The sequence below is a fragment of the Cricetulus griseus genome, chromosome 7, assembly GCF_003668045.3.
Source record: "Cricetulus griseus strain 17A/GY chromosome 7, alternate assembly CriGri-PICRH-1.0, whole genome shotgun sequence".
Lineage (NCBI taxonomy): Eukaryota > Metazoa > Chordata > Mammalia > Rodentia > Cricetidae > Cricetulus > Cricetulus griseus.
The window spans coordinates 99,454,236-99,472,728 of record NC_048600.1 but is presented as its reverse complement, the minus strand read 5'-3'; the positions used below and the strand labels follow the sequence as shown (position 1 = coordinate 99,472,728).

The following is an 18,493-nucleotide window of genomic DNA, read 5'->3' as shown; positions in this document are numbered from 1 at the left end:
TACTAAAAACAGTACAATATGTAGATTGGTTTGTGTTTCTCTGTGACTATTGGGAGTATTTCTAATTGTACATAATGTTTGGAGATTTGAAGTTCAGCCTCACTTTAGGTTGTTACAGTGCCTTTTGAGTGTAGAAACATCAGTTCTAAGCAGAGTCCTAGGTCAGGTATGGCGGCACATGATAACCTTAGCTCTTGAGAAGCTTTTTGCTTTCGTTTTTTTTTCAGCCCTGAGTTCCAGAAACAAGTTATATTAAACAGCTATTATGATGAGAGTCACACAGTGGGATAAAGTAAAGAAAGCTGGGGAAGATTTGCCTGCCACTAGGGGTCATTCTTGCCATACTGTGAATTAGTTTTCTTGGGGACTTTTATTTAAAAATGCTACACAAGATTCGTTTTTCTTAAATTATAAATACTCTGCCATTAGTATTGAATTTAAGCCCTCAACACATGTGAGGCAAGTCCTCTGTCATTTTTCTACACTTCAGTCTTTGTTTTGAGGTAATGTTTCACTAAGTTGCCTAGCTGGCCCTGAGCTTAGAGTGTAGCTGAGGCAAGACCTTGAATTTAGGATTTACTGCCTCAACTTCTAAATAGCTAGAATTCCTGCCCAGGCCTATCTAGACCTTCTTAAAAAGTGTGGTACACACCTGCACAAGTGCTCCAGGCTGTAGTTGCTGCCCTAGTTCCTAGCTAGCATGGCATCTTTCCTCTGAATATGCATTAGGTTTTTTAAGCTTCTGATGCTAGAGGGCTCAAACAGTGCTGAGAAACATTGTTTGCAGCACCTCTGTTTTTTATGACTGCTGGCTGCTAAAAATATAGGAGCACTAAAGAGTCTGTGAGAGAGACTGAGAGGCCAGTTAGCTTACTGTTTTTTGTTGTTGTTTGTTTGTTTGTTTGTTTTTTTAGGGCTGCATTCAGCTTTACTACGTCTTCTAGCAACTAATTACCCACATTTGTGTATTGTGGATGACTGGATCTGTGAAGAAGAAATCACAGGGACTGATGCACTGTTAAGGCGAATGCTTCTGACTAGCAATGCTAAAAACCACTCTCCGAAACAACTGCAAGAAGGTACAGTAACTGCTCATCTTACCTCTTATTACTACTGTAAAGAGATGCTATGTAGTTGGAATTTTCTTTGGTCTGTCAACCAGCTCCCCAAATGAAGACACGGAGACATATTATTAATTATGAATGCTTGGCCTTAGCTTAGGCTTATTCCACTAGCTCTTTTAACTTAACCTGTTTCTAGTCATCTACATTTTGGCTTGGGGCCTTTTATCTTTCTTTCGTTCTGTATGTCCTACTTTCCTGCTTTCTCCATATCTGGCTGGTGGTCCCTGGCATTTCCCTGTTCTCTGTTCTTCTTTCTCCCTCGAGCTTAAATTTCTCCTCCTACTTACTTTTCCTGCCCGGAAGTCCCACCTATACTTCCTTCTCTATTGGCCATTCATTAGACCAATCAGGTGCCTTAGGCAGGCAAGGTAAAACAGCAACACATCTTTACATAATTAAATAAATGCAACACATCTTTTCATAGTTAAACAAATATTCTGCAACAGTGCTAGGCTAATTGAAATTCTGTATTATAAGCAATTGTGTTTGGGGTAAGAGTTGTGAACTAATTCTTTGCTGTGCTGGGTATCTAGTTGACATGTTTGTATCATTTCCATATTCTGTGTTATAGCACTAAAAAGGTTTAGAAAAATCCCAAATTGGTTAGAAATAAATACAGTAGAACATGGCAGTGTACTTGCTCTCAGTGGGTAATGTTCCAGATTAGTAACCCCAAACACAAATAGTGTGAGCCACACATTAACTTTGCATTAGCTGTATTAAAAAATTCCAGCTTTCTGAAAACAATTGCACAATCATCGTAGAGATTTTTATTGCACAATCTTGACTCCTCTTTGAGGTGGCAGCATTGGCCTTGGCACCCCACCCAGATCCACTCTGAATTTTTGTTGTTGTAGTTCTTGAATCCTTTGCTGTTATTTCTAAATCTTTTTCTCTTTTCCCTTTGGAGCTGCAGATTACCTGGGCCTTTTGTGCATGCTGGGCCAATGCTCTACAACTCAGCTTTCTTGCCAGCCCTTGAGGTTATAGCCTTTTTGTTTTCTGTTCACAATTGAAGGAATTGTAAATTATCCAAAGCCAATTGTCCTTGACACATGGATTTTGAACCCACATACACAGATGACATGTGGTGTGTTCTTACCAGCTTTGGATAGTTTTTTTTTTTCTATATTTCTTTTAGGTACTATTGGTTTATCATGGGAAAGACATGCATGGATATCTGTTTGCCTCTAAGTAGTCAGTTGATCATGAACATCTAGGTGCAGATAGTTATTGTGATCATTATGGCAACAATAAATTTTAAAAATATTTTTATTTTGCCGGGTGTTGGTGGTGCACGCCTTTAATCCCAGCACTTGGGAGGCAGAGGCAGGCGGATCTCTGTGAGTTCGAGTCCAGTCTGGTCTACAAGAGCTAGTTCCAGGACAGCCTCCAAAAGCCACAGAGAAACCCTGTCTCGAAAAACCAATATATATATATATATTTAATTTCATAGTTTCATTATGTAACCAAAATGAAGAATATTATTGGGATGGCTTTTTTTTCATACATACTCAGTTTTCCCATTTGGTATTTATTTTATGTTTGCTAGCCAGATGCAGTTAGTGACCACTCTAGTAGAGAGATAATTCTAGACATTTTATAACAGCAATCTGCTAGATACTTATCACCTATAATGAGAGGGAAAGTATCAAGGAGTTTGAAACTTCCAAATTAATAAGCCGCAGAAGCAATACTTTTCCTATTTCAGTGCTATTTTTTTAAGAACAGCCTGAATGACCCAAGAAAATGAGGTTAGCCTTGTGTCACTAATATGATTTTTTACATATAATTCACCATTTATTCAAGACAAAAGCAAATTTGAATGGCAGTTAGATAGATTTTCTAAGTTTTATTTTCAATAAGAATTAAATTTTATTTTTATATAATTCTTTATTGATTCTTTGGGAATTTCACATCATGTACCCCAATCATGCTCACCTCCCAGTCCCTTTATATCCACCCCTCACTCTTGCAGCATGGCTCCCAAAAGTAGTCCCCCCCCCAAAAAAAAAAATTAACAACAAAACAATACAAAAAATTTACCTCACTTCTGTGTATTTCTGGTACCTCTTCATTCATCCTAGTGGTTTGGGTGCTGCAGTGTGTCAGGCAGTATACTCTTTTCTCCAACCAGCTCCGCCCACAAAATGTTCACTGCAGTGAGCCATTGGTCTGGTTCAAGGCCTCTGGCCTCTGGTGCACCATCATCATGGGACTCTGACTGAAACTCCTCTGGGATATCCTGTGGTTGTTCCAAGTCACGGGGATCCTGCAACTGTTGTTCTGCAGGACCAGTGCCTTCACATGCTCCAGCAGGTCATAGATGGTGCAAATGTTAGAGTGGGCCAACCTAAGGCCCAAGATGGGGGTCTGGATGGTAACTGAGCTGGTCAGTCTGGACCACTGGGACTGCCCCCCTCAGGTGAGAGGCAGAACCAGCTTTTCTAGGCCCTTGCCATCGATGCCAGTCCTCCCATGCCTGTGGTGAGGGGTAGGGCCAACTCTCCCATGGGGAACAGGGTCTGAACTTTATGAAACACCACTTGCACTTTTTGGATTTTTATTTATTTTTTATTACATTTTAATTTGTTTGTTTGGTATGTTTGTGTGGGGCCTTGCACATACTACATTACACATGTGGAAGTCAGAGAACAACTGTGGGAGCTGATTCTATCCTTCAGGCGGGATGGAACTCAGGTTATCAGGGTTCACTTGCTCTAAGCCTCTGAGCCATCTCACCTGCCATCCAAGAAGTTTTCTAATGAGTAAATTAGCTTTAATGGAAATTGTAGCTATGATCAAAGTTTACTTTTAACACCATTGCTTTCTTGATTTGTTTGGCCCCTATTCTAAGAAAGCAGTATTTATTTCTGCGTGGTAAACATTACAGAATTTAGGTAATGGTTGCAAAATTCTCTTGTTAGCATTTTCAGCTGTTCCAGTAAGTCACACACAAGTGATGCAGATTATGGAGCACCTGACTCTACTTTCCGCCAGTGAACTCATACCATATGCAGAAGTACTAACATCGAATATGAACCAGCTACTGAATTCAGGGGTTCCACGGAGAATTCTTCAAACTGTCAATAAGTTATGGATGGTTCTTAATACTGTGATGCCAAGAAGGTGAGTTTGGTGTACTGCTATATGCACTAGAGAAGTTACAGCGTTGATAATAGACAGGAAATTTAGTTGTTGGAAGAACATTCACAAGACCACTCACATCATTGTTTTTGAGTATGTAATAATAAAATTCCTTTCTGAAGATGACTATTTAAAGATGTGTACAGTGGTGCTAATCTTTAATCTCAGCATGCATTTGGGATGAAGAACAGGCAGATCTCGCTAAAGTTTGAGCACAGACTGGTCTACATAGTAAGACATTGTTTCAAAAAAAAAAAAAAAAGGATTTGTTACATTTTAAAGAATACTTTAAGAAATAAAAGCTATTGGGGGCTGGAGAGATGGCTCAGCGGTTAAGAGTACTCATTGCTCTCCCAGAGGTCCTAGTTCAATTCCCAGCAGCCACATGGTGAGTTCCAGGTTTTCCAGGACTGTTAGACAGAGAAACCCTGTCTCAAAAAACAAACAAACAAAAATTATAGCATTTACATCTCTTCATTTTAGCTCAGTAATAGGCTTATAACAAGATTTTTTTTTTTTTTTTTGGTTCTCCAACTTAGACATTGTTTGTGAAGTTTAGCAGTTTGACTTTCTTTCTCTCCTCTCTGTGAATCCGCTTCCTTTTTTCCTTTTCTCTTGAGACGTGGTTTCTCTGTGTAGCCCTGGCTCTCCTGGAACTCGTTCCACCTCAGCTGTAGATGTGTGACTACTGTGTTCATTGTTTAACTTGTATTTATTTTAGAGACATAATAATATATTATAGATGTCTAGTTTTTAATTTCTCTGAGTTTATTCCTAGGGCTGGGGATGTAGCTTGGTTGGTAGCATGCTTGTCTAGCATACATGAAACTCTGGGTTTCACCCCCAGCAGTGCATAAACTGTCATGGTGGTACAGTCCTCTGATCTCAGCCCTTGGGAGGCCTGCAGGAGAATCAGAAGTTTAGGTCATCCTCAGCTATGTAGTGAGTTTGGGGCCAGCCTGAACTTCATGGGAGCCTTTCTCAGAAACAAACAACAAAGGAACTTCAAAGGTTTTTGATACTTTTTTTTTTTTTGTCTATATTGAAAATTCCTTCCTTCCTTCCTTCCTTCCTTCCTTCCTTCCTTCCTTCCTTCCTTCCTTTGTTTAGATACAAAGGACTAAATTACTGTAGATGTGAGTTAAAACATAGCTACTATGAACATGTGATTGTTTTCTCAACAGGCTATGGGTAATGACTGTTAATGCACTCCAACCTTCCATAAAGTTTATACGACAACAAAAATATACCCAGAATGATTTGATGATAGATCCTCTCATTGTCTTGAGGTGTGACCGGAGGGTTCACAGGTAAGTTATTTGAATTTCATTTTTTTATTAGAGCCGTACTTTGGAGAATCAAAAGAAATTGAAGAAAATCATTTTAATATCCGATTTCTGATATATATATATATATATATATATATATATATATATTATATATATGGTATATATTTATGCAACTTTTTGGTTTTCTAGCAGCATATATTTATAAATTATAGTTAGTGTAATATTTAGTATGTGACAATAAATCTAGCCCTAGAGCTAGCCCTAGAGCAAAGGCATTCTTGGCTTTGGTAGTCATCTGTAGGGCTCTTCTGTCTCATAAAATGAAGCTCAGTAAAGAACATCGACATTTCTGCTAGCTCATTGACATTGATTTTGTTTATTGTGTTATATTTTGAAACCCGATGTCACAGTATAGCTGAGGGTGACCTTGAACTCCTGATTTACTGCCTGATTTTCCTGCCTCACTCATCTTAGTGCTGGGAGTACAGGTCTGTGCCACCACATACAGCTTGAAAAGTGATTTTAAAACACCAATATATTTATAAGCCATTACATACTTTAAAATGGTGACCTGTTTGACATCAGTTGTGACGTAATTTCACTGATTCCTCATTTGTCTCTAATTCCTAGCTAATTGTTTTGAAATGGCTCACTTCAAAAGATAGAATTTAATTAGCAGACATTAATATTTGAATTTCAAGCTGTTATAAATAACATTAACGATAAATAAGTCTATTGACCTGCCTTTAGTGATCCTCATGTACATGGGGAAAGAAGATAGATATATTAAACTTTAAATAGTGTCGTCATAGCCAGGCGGTGGTGGCGCACTCGGGAGGCAGAGGCAGGCGGATCTCTGTGAGTTTGAGACCAGCCTGGTCTACAAGAGCTAGTTCCAGGACAGCCTCCAAAACCACAGAGAAACCCTGTCTGGAAAATCACCCCAAAAAAAAAAAAAAAAAAAAAAAAATAGTGTGGTTTATGCAGATGAATGATGTACTACATGATTTTTTGTTGTTTGGTTTTGTTTTTTTGAGTCAGGATTTCACTATGTAGCCCTGGCTGGTCTGGAGCTCACTCTGTAGACCAGGCTGGCTTCAAACTCACAGAAATCTACTTGCCTCTATCTCCCAAGTGCCTATAACTCTAGCTTCAGGGGATCAGAGGCCCTCTTCTGGCCTCTTCAGGCACTGTACTCGTGTACCAATGTGAATGAATACACATACACACACACACACACACACACACACACACACACACACACACACACACACACACATTAAAAATAAAACATAAAGAGTTGCCGGGCGTTGGTGGCGCACGCCTTTAATCCCAGCACTTGGGAAGCAGAGGCAAGTGGATCTCTGTGAGTTCCAGGCCAGCCTGGTCTCCAGAGCAAGTGCCAGAATAGGCTCCAAAGCTACACAGAGAAACCCTGTTTTGAAAAACCAAAAAGAGTCTGGAGAGGTGGCTCAGAAGTTAAGGCCACTTTTTTCTCATGTTGAGGACCCAGGTTTGGTTCCCAGCATCCACATGGCGGCTCACAACCATCTGTAACTGCAGTTCAGGGACTCAGACCTCCTCTGACTTCCTTGAGTACCAGGCATAACACATGGTAAACAGACATACATGTAGGCAAACCCCTCATACACATAAAAAAATCTAATATAAATTAATTTTAAAAAGAACTTTGTTAAATAAAAAAAGTAAAAAAAAAAAAGCCTTTAAATAATTGAAAACATAAAAAGTTAGGAAATATGTGGAGGAGATTGGGGCCTGAATAGCATTTTAAAAGATGGACACAGGGCTAACTTCAACAAACAGGTAGTGTTGCATAATGGCACATGCCTGTAACTCCAGTATTTTGTAGGTTTAAGCAGTTGAATCAGAATTCAGGGTTATAGTCCTCAGCTTTGCAAGTTTGAAGACATTGTGGACTAGAATCAGACTCTATTTGTAAAACCAAAAATGGGGTGGTGAGATGGCAGAGCAGGAAAAGGTGCCTGCTGCCAAGACAAATGACCTAAGTGTGACTCCTGTGACTGACATGGTATAACTGATACACAGGTATCCAAACATACACACAAATACACAGGCACACAACATCGACGAGTAAATAAAAATACGAACAAGAATAACCCCCACCGGCTAAAGAACCTCAACAGGATAACCGCAAGAGTCAAGAGGATGACAACGGGGTTAGAGACAATCAAGGAAAACTTCTGTGTTTGGTCTTTGCTCTTTTGAGACTCTGCCACTATCTTGTCTAGGCTGGGCTGGAGCTTGTAACATGAATTAATAAAAGACCCAGAGACTGATATTGGGGTTCAGTCTGAAGATCAGGGAAGCAAAGCAGCTGGCTACTAGCTCTCACCTGTAGCTCAGGCTGAAAGGGCTGATGCACACATGAGCTCTTCAAGTCTCAAACTGCTGCTGTGTGGGGGATGGCATGCATACTATGATGTGTCAGAAGGTCAGATGACATCTTGATGAAGTTCCTTCTCTCATGCTACATTTATGTGGGTTCCAGTTCACATATGGCAAGTACCTTTGCCTGCTGATTTGCAAAATGATCTGTGTTAAAAATCTGCCCAAGTAGATGACTTCCCCTCAGTTCCTTCTGTTGAAGTTTGCTATCGGAATGTATGTGGTGTTTTCATATATTGAACCTTTTGCTTGAGAACCTTTACTTATGGTAGTTAGTAGGTACACATTATTAAAACAGTTGGCTACATAGTACTTCATCTTAAAGCTATGCTGTGCTTAAGCAATCCCCTATGGCTGCATCTTTCATCTGCAGTCTTGCTGTTGTCAGTGGGACTCTATATACTATAAACTACATTGTATATACTACAGTGTATGTTTCTTTCAATGCTATTTTCTTAGATCAGATTGCTAAAAATAGAATTTTGACAAAAGCAACATACTCATTTTTCTTCCTTTCTTTCCTTCATGGGTTTTGTTTTGTTTTTATTTTTGTTTTTTGAGACAGAGTTTCTCTGTGTAGCCCAGGGCTGTCCTGGAACTCACTCTGTAGACCAAGCTGGCCTCGAACTCACAGAGATCCATCCACCTCTGTACCACCGCTGGGCAACATACTCATTTTTAAGAATGTTGGTTCATGTTGTTTTCCTGCCCTCCAGAAGGACTCAGCCAATGTATATTCCATTATAGTGTTTTGTATTGTATACCTTCTTGTATATTTCTAATATATATATATATATATATATATATATATATATTTAGTTTTTTGAGACAGGGTTTCTCTGTGTAGCTTTGGAGCCTATCCTGGCATTCGCTTTGGAGACCAGGCTGGCCTCGAACTCACAGAGATCTGCCCCTCTGCCTCCCTGAGTGCTGGGATTAAAGGCAGTGCCACCATTGCCTGGCTAATTTTATATTTTATAGGAGAATGAAAAATGGATTCTTTCCTTATTTTATATTTTTCTTAGATTGAACATTTTAATATGATTGTTGGCTATTGTAATTTCTTATTTCAGAAAAGCTTTTCTTTTTAATAATTCGTTTTTATTTTATGTGTATTGGTGTTTTGTCTGCATGTATGTCTTTGTGAGGGTGTCAGATCTTGGAGTTACAGACAGTTGTGAGCTGCCATGTGGGTGCTGGGAATCGAACCCAGGTCCTCTGGAAGAGCAGTTAGAGCTCTTAACCCCTGAGCCATCTCTTCAGCCCTTAGAAACGCTTTGCTAATGTATTGTTTTGTTTTGTTTTGTTTTGTTTTTTAAATTGATTTATAGGCTTCACCCATAAAGTCTATAAAGACTGTCAAAGGCCAGCTGTGGTAATACATACCTATTAAGAATCCTGAATTGGAGGCCACTCTGGACTACATAGTGAGTTTTAGGCCAGCCTGGGTTATGGCTCTGTTTTCACCTCTAGTTCTTTGGAACGATTTGAAAGTTAGCATACAAAATAATGCATTTCATTATCAAGAATTTGCTTTTAAAACTCACACAAAAAAATAAATAAAAGGAAAAATGGGCTGGGCATTAGTGGTACATGCCTTTAATCCCAACACTCGGGAGGTAGAGACATATCGAACTCTGTGAGTTCGAGGCCAGCCCAGTCTCCCAAGCGAGTTCCAGGACAGGCTCCAAAACAATACAGAGAAACCCTGTCTCAAAAGCCAAAAAAAAAAAAAAAAAAAAAAAAAAAACCCAGGAAAAATGATATCTGTCTGACTATATATTGTAATTTTACATTATTTGGATGCCAGAGATTGAACCTGGGGCCCTGAGCATGCTGAATGTACCCTACCTTTGAGCTGCATCCTTAGCCCCATTGCTTTGTTATCGCTTAAAAAAAAAAAAAAAAAGAAAAACAAAACAAAAATACAAAACTCTTCATACGATTTGCCTAGTGGTGGTGGTAGGAAAGTGGCTGGACTTAGATCTCAAGTAAGCCTTGTGTAGATAACTTTGGGAGTTGAGGAATGGGGTTTCTGAAACTTTTTCTATGCACGTATGCAAATATTCTATAACATACAAAAAGACTGGCAAGAAGAAAAGGTATACAATGAAAGTCTTACTCTTGTAGTTGTCATTCTGACATTGGTAAAGCCAAATTTCTTGTTGGCTGCTTTTGACCAATTCCAGTTCTGTCTTCTGTGTGGGTGGGGCCACACGTGGATCACAGGACTACTTCCCAGAAGCTCTGATTCGCAATGACACTTCAGATTTTAAGTCATTTTTGTCTTTTATTTTTGGAAAAATTGCTACAGTTTATTAATCATGCATAGGTAGAGGGCCATTCTTACTGTTTTCACTGTGTTTTTTATTTGTTTTTAGTGTTGGGTATTAAACCCAGAGCCTTGTGAATGCTAGGCAAGTGCTTTGCCATTGTGTTGTATTCCCTGTCCCCTTTATAGTCTTTATTTTCAGCTAGACTTTTGCCAAGTTGCCCAGGATGGTCCTGAATTTGTGATTATCTTGCCTCAGGACTAATACACCAGCCCCTGATGTGTACCCAATTTATAGATGAGGAAACTGAAGCTCAGTAAATAATTTGCTCAGATTAAATGGACATTTATTCACTTTAGAATACAGAAGTGCCTTGCTTTCCTGCATCAAAGAAGAAATGGGAGTAGAAAGAATAAATAATCTGTTTTAGTAATAGAATATTACTAAATCTTCATCAGTAATAGAATATGTTTTTTTGAAGGTTTGTATCTTAGAGATTTGCTGCTTTATCATTTTCTATAAAAAACCTAATATCTTTCTCTTCAATTTTTTTTAAAGATTTTATTTATTTATTATGTATACAACATTCTGCTTCCATGTATATCTGCACACCAGATCTCATAACGGATGGTTGTGAGCCATCTTGTGGTTGCTGGGAATTGAACTCAGAATCTCTGGAAGAACAGTCAGTGCTCTTAACCTCTGAGCCATCTCTCCAGCTCCCTTTCTCTTCAATTTAATTACATTTTATTTTAGCTGATAAGATGAGGAATATTGGTCCTGTTCTGTGACCCTGGCTGGCTTGTATTCATCATCCACCTGCAGTGAGGAATCACAGCTCAGCTTCCCCAGTGCTGAAATTACAGGCAAGCACAAGCACATCCAGCTTCGACCTTCTAGAATGAGTATTTCATTGGGAAGAGTTGTTAAACCATGCTTTTCAAATCATTTAAACTGAATTGGCTAAGTTTCCTGGAACTCACTCATTAGACCAGGGTGGCCTCGAACTCACAGAGATAGATCCTCCTGCCTCTGCCTCCTGAGTGCTGGGATTAAAGGCATGCACCACCACCTGTCTCTCTAACTTTTAAATTATAATCTTTCTGATATATTTTCTTCTTTGTTTAGGTGTCCCCCACTGATGGACATTACTCTACACATGCTGAATGGGTATCTCCTTGCATCTAAAGCTTACCTTAGTGCCCATCTGAAGGAGACAGCAGAGCAAGATAGGCCTTCCCAGAACAATACAGTAGGTTTGCTTGGACAGACTGATGCCCCAGAAGTCACCAGAGAAGAGCTGAAAAATGCATTACTGGCTGCTCAGGTAAAATTTGCTAAATTTAAATTTAGTTAAATGGCATGTTTGTTTGGTTTGTTTTTTTGGGTGGGTTTTGAGACAAGGTTTCTCTGTATAACTTCTCTGGCTGTCCTGTAACTCACTCTCTAGTCTAGGCTGGCTTCCAGCTCACTGAGATCCACCAGCCTCTGCCTCCTGAGTACTGGGATTAAAGGCTGTCACCGCCACCACAATGCAGCAATGTTTGTTTATTTTTAACTAAATAAATAGATCACACATTGTGCCCTATATATACACTGTTGACATTGTATGTTCCTTTTATTTTAGAGTCTAAATAATATCATCTTTGCTTCTGAGTATCAGGTGGACTTCCATTATGAAAACTTAATTCATATTTTAATAAGATTTGTATTTAACAAATTTAAACCTTCAACCAATCTTAAGTTATATCTTCACTTGGTCAATACATATTTATTGGACACCTGCGTGTCAAATACTATTTAAGGACCTTGGACATGGTAGTAAAGGAGATATAATCTTTGGTTACTTGTTTTTAAAGATGAGATGGTAGAAAAGGAAATCAGACGTTGGAGACAGACTATAAACAGAAAAGTAAGTGAATACTTAATACTTAATATTATAAAGTATCAGTGTCTACCCGTATCGGACCCTCAAACAGGTCACTTCTCAAGTACTGCTCTGTGAAGTGACAGAGGAAAATGGAGAAACACCTGTTAGGATCCTGAGGAAAGTAGGAGAGTGAGAGGAAGGAAGGGAATTAGACGTGGGTCTGCTTTGGAGGTTGTTGGTTCAGATTAACTTACCTGTCCAGTAGATGTTTGTGAACTCAAGTCTTCACTTCTGGTATATAAGCCTTCAGAAGTATCCAGGTGCTTATTTACATGCTTATTTTTATTTTATTTGTGTGGGTGTTTACCTGCATTTATGTCTGTTATCATGTCAGAAATGAGTGTTGGATCTGATGGGAATGGAGTTGCTTCCAGTCAGTAGTGAGCTGACATTTGGAATGAACTCCAGTCTTCTGGAAGAGCAGCCAGTGCTCTTAACCAAGCCATCTCTAGCCTCCTGCATATGTTTATTTTTATGAAAAAAAGTGTATTTTTTTTTTTTTGACTTTTCAGGAGTTTGTAACCCTAGCAGTATGAGACACTCTCTGCATTGTGAATCGCTCAGTTCTGCTCTAAGAATTACCACCTTTATGGTGTTTGTGTTTCAAAAGAGCTATTGTGCCATTTCTGTTCATATGAAAAAAGATTTCTTTTTTTTAAAAATTTATTTATTTATTGTGTATACAACATTCTGCTTCCATGTATATCTGCACACCAGAAGAGGGCACCAGATCTCATAACGGATGGTTGTGAGCCACCATGTGGTTGCTGGGAATTGAACTCAGGACCTCTGGAAGAACAGTCAGTGCTCTTAACCTCTGAGCCATCTCTCCAGCCCAAAAGATTTCTTTTTCATGTCAACTTCTCAGACTTGTTTTAGTCTGTCTTATTGTGGTTTATTATATATTGGTTTGTTCTAAGGTGACGACTTTATTATCTTTTTTAAATTTTACATCCTGACCCCAGTTTCCCCTCCTTTCTCTCCCCACAACTTCTCAGACTTGTTACATCCACTTCTTATCTTCTTGTAGGATAGTGCAGCTGTCCAGATTCTCTTAGAGATTTGTTTGCCTACTGATGAGGAAAAGGCAAAAGGTGCCAACCCAGACATCTCCCTCAGGAATACTCAAAGTGTCATTACCACCAACACTCCAAATAAAGAAATGGAGGAAGGAGAAGACAACCTGCTCTGTAACCTTCGTGAAGTCCAGTGCCTTATCTGTTGCCTGTTGCACCAAATGTACATCGCAGATCCCAACATTGCTAAACTTGTTCACTTTCAGGTGCGTGCTCAAAGAGTAATGTTGAGTGTTTGAATTTTAGTTTTTCTTGAGGACTTTATGTATTAAATTAATATGAATCATTTGAAAATGAGAAAGGATCATGGTCCAAATTCTGAATATTGATAAGATACTCAAATACTTTATCTCTGTTCTCTGTTCTAATGTATCAGGAAAGTACAGTTCCAGAGACAGACACTTGGTATTCGGAGCAGATGCTACAGAAAGGAAGTGCAGCTTCACTTGTGTTTCTGTATTTGACTTCTCCTTTCTTCCTGAGACAGGGCTATCCATGTGAACTTCTGTCTCTGACGGTTGCTGGGATCCCATCTATGCATATCTGTCTGGATTTCATACCGGAGCTTATTGCCCAGCCTGAACTTGAAAAACAGGTAGTGACTGTTTTAGAACTTGAAGAAGTATTTGATTGCTTTTCAGTTGGCTATTTGAGAAGACATTTTTATAATTTTTAGCTCTTAAACTTTTCTAAAGAAATATGTAACATTTGAATTTTGCATTCCAGATATTTGCTATACAGCTGCTTTCTCATTTGTGTATCCAGTATGCATTACCAAAGTCACTTAGTGTGGCTCGATTAGCTGTCAATGTCATGGGAACTTTGCTAACAGGTGTGTAGCCAATCAATATCAACAAAAGCATCTAATAATGATTCCTACATCTGTTTTCTGAACTTTAAGACTCCTCTGTGTGTGTGTGTGTGTGTTTTGTTTGTTTTAAGACAGGGCTCAAGATATATGTTCCAGACAGCTTTGTTTGTCCTGGAACTTACTCTGTAGATCAGGCTGGCCTCGAACTCATGAAGATCCACTGCCTGTGCCTCCCAAGTGCTGGGATTAAAGGCGTGTGCCCCTTTGCTCTGCTTTTTGGTGTTTTTATGAGTCAATATGACACTACACTGTATTTTAACTTGTGACTTCCTTTGAATTATTATTCTTTTAAAAATTTAATACTTACAAATATGACTTATAGTGTGGAAGTATAGGTAGACCTTTGTGGGTTTTTTTTGTTTTTTGTGTGTGTATATATATTTGTGTGTGTATGTTATAATACATTTTTAATAAAATCTGTAGAACTAGAACACAAATTAGAAATTATTAAGTGTATTCAATTTCAGAAGAAAAATATTTGAAAATGTCATAGACAGCCAGTGAGTAGTGGCTTACCCCTTTAATCCCAGCACTTAGGAAGCCGAGGGAGTTCCAGGACAGCCAGGGCTATATAGAGAAACCCTGTCTAAAACAAAACAAAAGTTATAAATATATTAGCTAATTTTGTAATGAAATTCACTTTGTAGACCAGGCTGGCCTAGAACTCATAGAGATCTGCCTCCTGAGTGCTGGAATTAAAGGTGTGCACCACCACCACCACCTGGCCTTATCCTATATTTTAACTACCTTCTGGTTTGTGAAGTAGAGGAAAAATAAATTACTTAAAAAGATATGACTGCACTCAGTCCATTAAAAGGCTATGCTCAGCCAGTGTTCACAGTGTTTCACAATAGTTGGCTCATTTTCTTTCTATTTTCTTTTCTATTATCATGTTATAATAAGCTATAGTTGTTAAAAGTTCATACTGGAGAGATGGCTCAGAGGTTAAGAGAACTAACTGCTCTTCCAGAGGACCTGGGTTTAATGCCTAGCACCCACATGGCAGCTCAAAACTGTCTAATTCGAGTTCCAGGGGACCCGACACTCATGGCAAAACACCAATGCACATAAAATAAATAATTTTTTTAAAAAGTCCATGTGCATTTAGTTCTAGATTGCCACTAACTGTTGTGTGACTTAGAACAGCATTATTTTCCCCTCACAACTAGAGATTATGCACAAAGACCTTTGCATGTGCTAGGCAAGAACTCTCCACTGAGTTACTCTCCTCTTAAGCCTTGGTATAACTCTGTAGACCAGGCTGTCCTCAAATTCAGACACCTGCCTGCCTCTACCTCTTGAGGGCTGGGGTTTTTGAAAAGTGTGCCTTTATGTTGGGCCTTCAGCAACTTCTATAACTTCTCTAAAGTTTGCTTAAAGGTTTCTCATCTGCACAGCTATTGTGATACAGTTTTGAGAACTAAGTGAAGTCATGAAAGCAGTGTACTTACTACAGTGCTGGGACATAATAAAAATATGGATCGTGGATGATGACTGATTAATAGAGTAGGGACTGTTAAAATTAGGGTGGGAGCATCCTATAGAAGTTTTCCCAGTACAACACATAATATTAATTTGTTTGTAGGTTGTCTGTGTTGAGTTTATATCTGTGTAAAACAAACAATTCTGTTCTATTTCTTTCCAACAGTCCTAACCCAGGCTAAGCGGTATGCTTTCTTTATGCCAACTCTTCCAAGTTTGGTCTCCTTTTGTCGAGCATTTCCTCCACTGTACGAGGATATTATGTCTTTGCTAATTCAAATAGGCCAAGTGTGTGCCTCTGATGTTGCCACTCAGACTAGAGACATTGATCCAGTCATCACACGTAAGTGGTATCTCATTTTCATTATTTGTTTGTTTGTCCATCCCATTCCATACCCCCAGTTAGGGATTCTCTGTGTAGCTTTGAAGCCTGTCCTGGATCTTGCTTTGTAGACCCGGTTAGCCTTGAACTCACAGTGATCCGCCTGCCTCTCCCTCCCAAGTACTGGGATTAAAGGTGTGGGCCACCACTGCCCAGCTTTTTGTTTCTTTTTTTTTTTTTTTTTAATGTTTCAGACAAAACCATATTCATTTCAGAATATGTTCTCTTAGTTATCCCCCCTTGCCCCTTATTTTGTAGGTCTTCAACAAATAAAGGAGAAACCAAGTGGATGGTCTCAAATCTGTAAAGATCCTTCTTACAAAAATGGATCCAGGGACACTGGGAGCATGGATCCTGATGTACAGCTCTGTCACTGTATTGAAAGCACAATAATTGAAATAATAAACATGAGTGTTAGTGGAATTTGAAAAAAAAATAAAAAAGATGCATCTATTTGCTGCTTATACTCAACAGGAACCTGGATTTTATGGCAACTCCAAACTGAATGGAAACAGGGGGATCTTGGAAATTGCAGAGATGAGTGTAATTAGAACTCTAAGAATAATATTTGCTTATGTTTGATTGGCATATCTTTGTATCTGCTCTGATGGTATGTTTATATTGTAGCAGCTGAACTTCTTTTCCGTTGGGAATACTTTAAGAAACCCATTTCTAGAAAAGGATTGGGCCATGCACTTAGTGAAGAAAGATTGCCAGACCTTTAATTTAATTTCTTATAAAAAGTGAGCCTGTGGTTGTCCCTCATATTTGTGATCTTTTAACAAATTTCAACAAAGAGGGAATGAGAGGAAGAAAAAAAGAGGAATGTAGGGAAGGAATAATTCAGGAAAAATTACCAGTTAAATACACAAAAATCTCAGACTTGTAATGCCAGTAAGAGTAATGCAGGTTGGAATTCTGGTTTGAGAGAAACAGTAGTAAGGAGGTTTTAAAAAAAGGCAGGTAAGCCAAGTGCAGCGGCACATGCCTTTAGGTCCTAGCCCTAGGAAGAAAGATAGAGGCAGGTGGATCTCTGTGAGTTTGAGGCCAGCCTGGTCTATATGGTGAATTCCAGGACAGCCATAGCTACATAAAGAAACCCTGTCCAAAAAAAAAAAAAAAAAACAAGTAAATGACTGCCTTGGAGTTACAGATGAAGATAAAAAGACTTCACATGTCTGCTTCAGTTTTTCCTAATATATGAAGCCATATGTTTAAGGAGATACTTGAATAATTCGGAAATTTAAGATACTGATTGTAAAGTAGTTACGGAAACATCTTTGTGCAAAGAATAACCTGAAAGTAAATTTCATTTATCCTTTTTTAAATTTATTTTTATAATGCTGTATTATCTAATTCTCAGAGGAGCAAAGATGTACCAAATTAAATGCATTTTAGAGCAATAAACCCCAATAGAGCTCTTGGTTCATTATCAGGATTATAACTCATATTTTACTTTGAGGAGATCTTTGAGTAAGAAAATACAGTGTTTGAACCTCAGGAAAAATTATAATGTGGAAAATACTGTGTTGCTGGAGTTTGCAGTCCTCTGTTAGGAACTTCATGATTAAGTATGCATTCAGATAACTATAATCATTTTTTAAAATTAAGTAGCCAACATAGAAGGTACTTCTTTGCTCTCTGAGAAATACCTCAATCAGTTTGTTTTTTTACAAAAAGAGATTTAGCTTCATCCTTTCCGCCAGCACACAGTTAAATCTCATTTTCCTTCTTTGTTACTCCTGACCCTACCTCATGAAGGTGTTCTATTAAAACAAGTTTATAGCCGTTTCCAATCATGAAGTGCATAGATGTATCATGCATGATGGAATATATATATATATATATATATATATATATATATATATATAACTTTTTATTAGATGCTTAATGTTCAATTAAATAATTTTGATGTAAAGAGTAAAAGAATATGCTTTAAAGATATAACATAAAAATTTTCATATTTTTAAATGAGGCAGTTTTGTAGTCTCTTAAGATTAAATACAACCGCTCCTGTTTTGTTTTTAAATGAGGCCTTTCTGGAATATTTTGTGTGAATAGTAAAATCCTTTAGGAATTCAGAAATGTTCAAAGTATGTTTTGTAATGAAATGCAGTACACATTTCGTGGATCAATTTTCAAAGACTGGTCATAACCTACTGTGCTAAAGTAATAACATAGGTTGTTTTTCATCTGATTTGTTGATGATGTAAATAAAACCTGTAAATAATATTAGTAAATGTTAATATTCATGTATCTTTAAGTTAAGGTTATAAACTTTGTCACAATGTGATTTTTTTATTGAAGTCAAAACAGATGTGTACAACTATTTTGAATATTGATTTATAAATATTCATTCTTTATCAACAGACTGTAGTTTTTGTGTTTTATTCCACGAATGTTAATGTTAAAGGGAATCAGGGCAGACTTAGACCCTAGGACTTCCTGGTTCCAGGGCTTTAATGTATCTCTTTCTGTAAGGCCACACACAC

At 38.1% G+C, this 18,493-nt stretch overlaps 1 protein-coding gene across 4 annotated transcripts in view; it reads left to right on the top strand.

Annotated features, from left to right (window-relative positions):
- The window catches only part of Ints2 (integrator complex subunit 2), a 48,351-nt gene extending 29,981 nt beyond the window's left edge, over positions 1-18,370 (top strand). For all 4 annotated transcript variants that reach the window (XM_027426370.2, XM_027426371.2, XM_027426372.2 and 1 more), the window contains 9 exons: positions 915-1,079; positions 4,052-4,253; positions 5,456-5,581; positions 11,389-11,587; positions 13,221-13,472; positions 13,754-13,861; positions 13,993-14,098; positions 15,786-15,962; positions 16,260-18,370. In XM_027426370.2, the coding sequence (XP_027282171.1) occupies positions 915-1,079; positions 4,052-4,253; positions 5,456-5,581; positions 11,389-11,587; positions 13,221-13,472; positions 13,754-13,861; positions 13,993-14,098; positions 15,786-15,962; positions 16,260-16,429 (1,505 nt within the window). In that variant the 3' untranslated portion in view covers positions 16,430-18,370. The remainder of the gene's footprint in view (positions 1-914; positions 1,080-4,051; positions 4,254-5,455; positions 5,582-11,388; positions 11,588-13,220; positions 13,473-13,753; positions 13,862-13,992; positions 14,099-15,785; positions 15,963-16,259) is intronic.
- Positions 18,371-18,493: the final 123 nt, after the last annotated feature.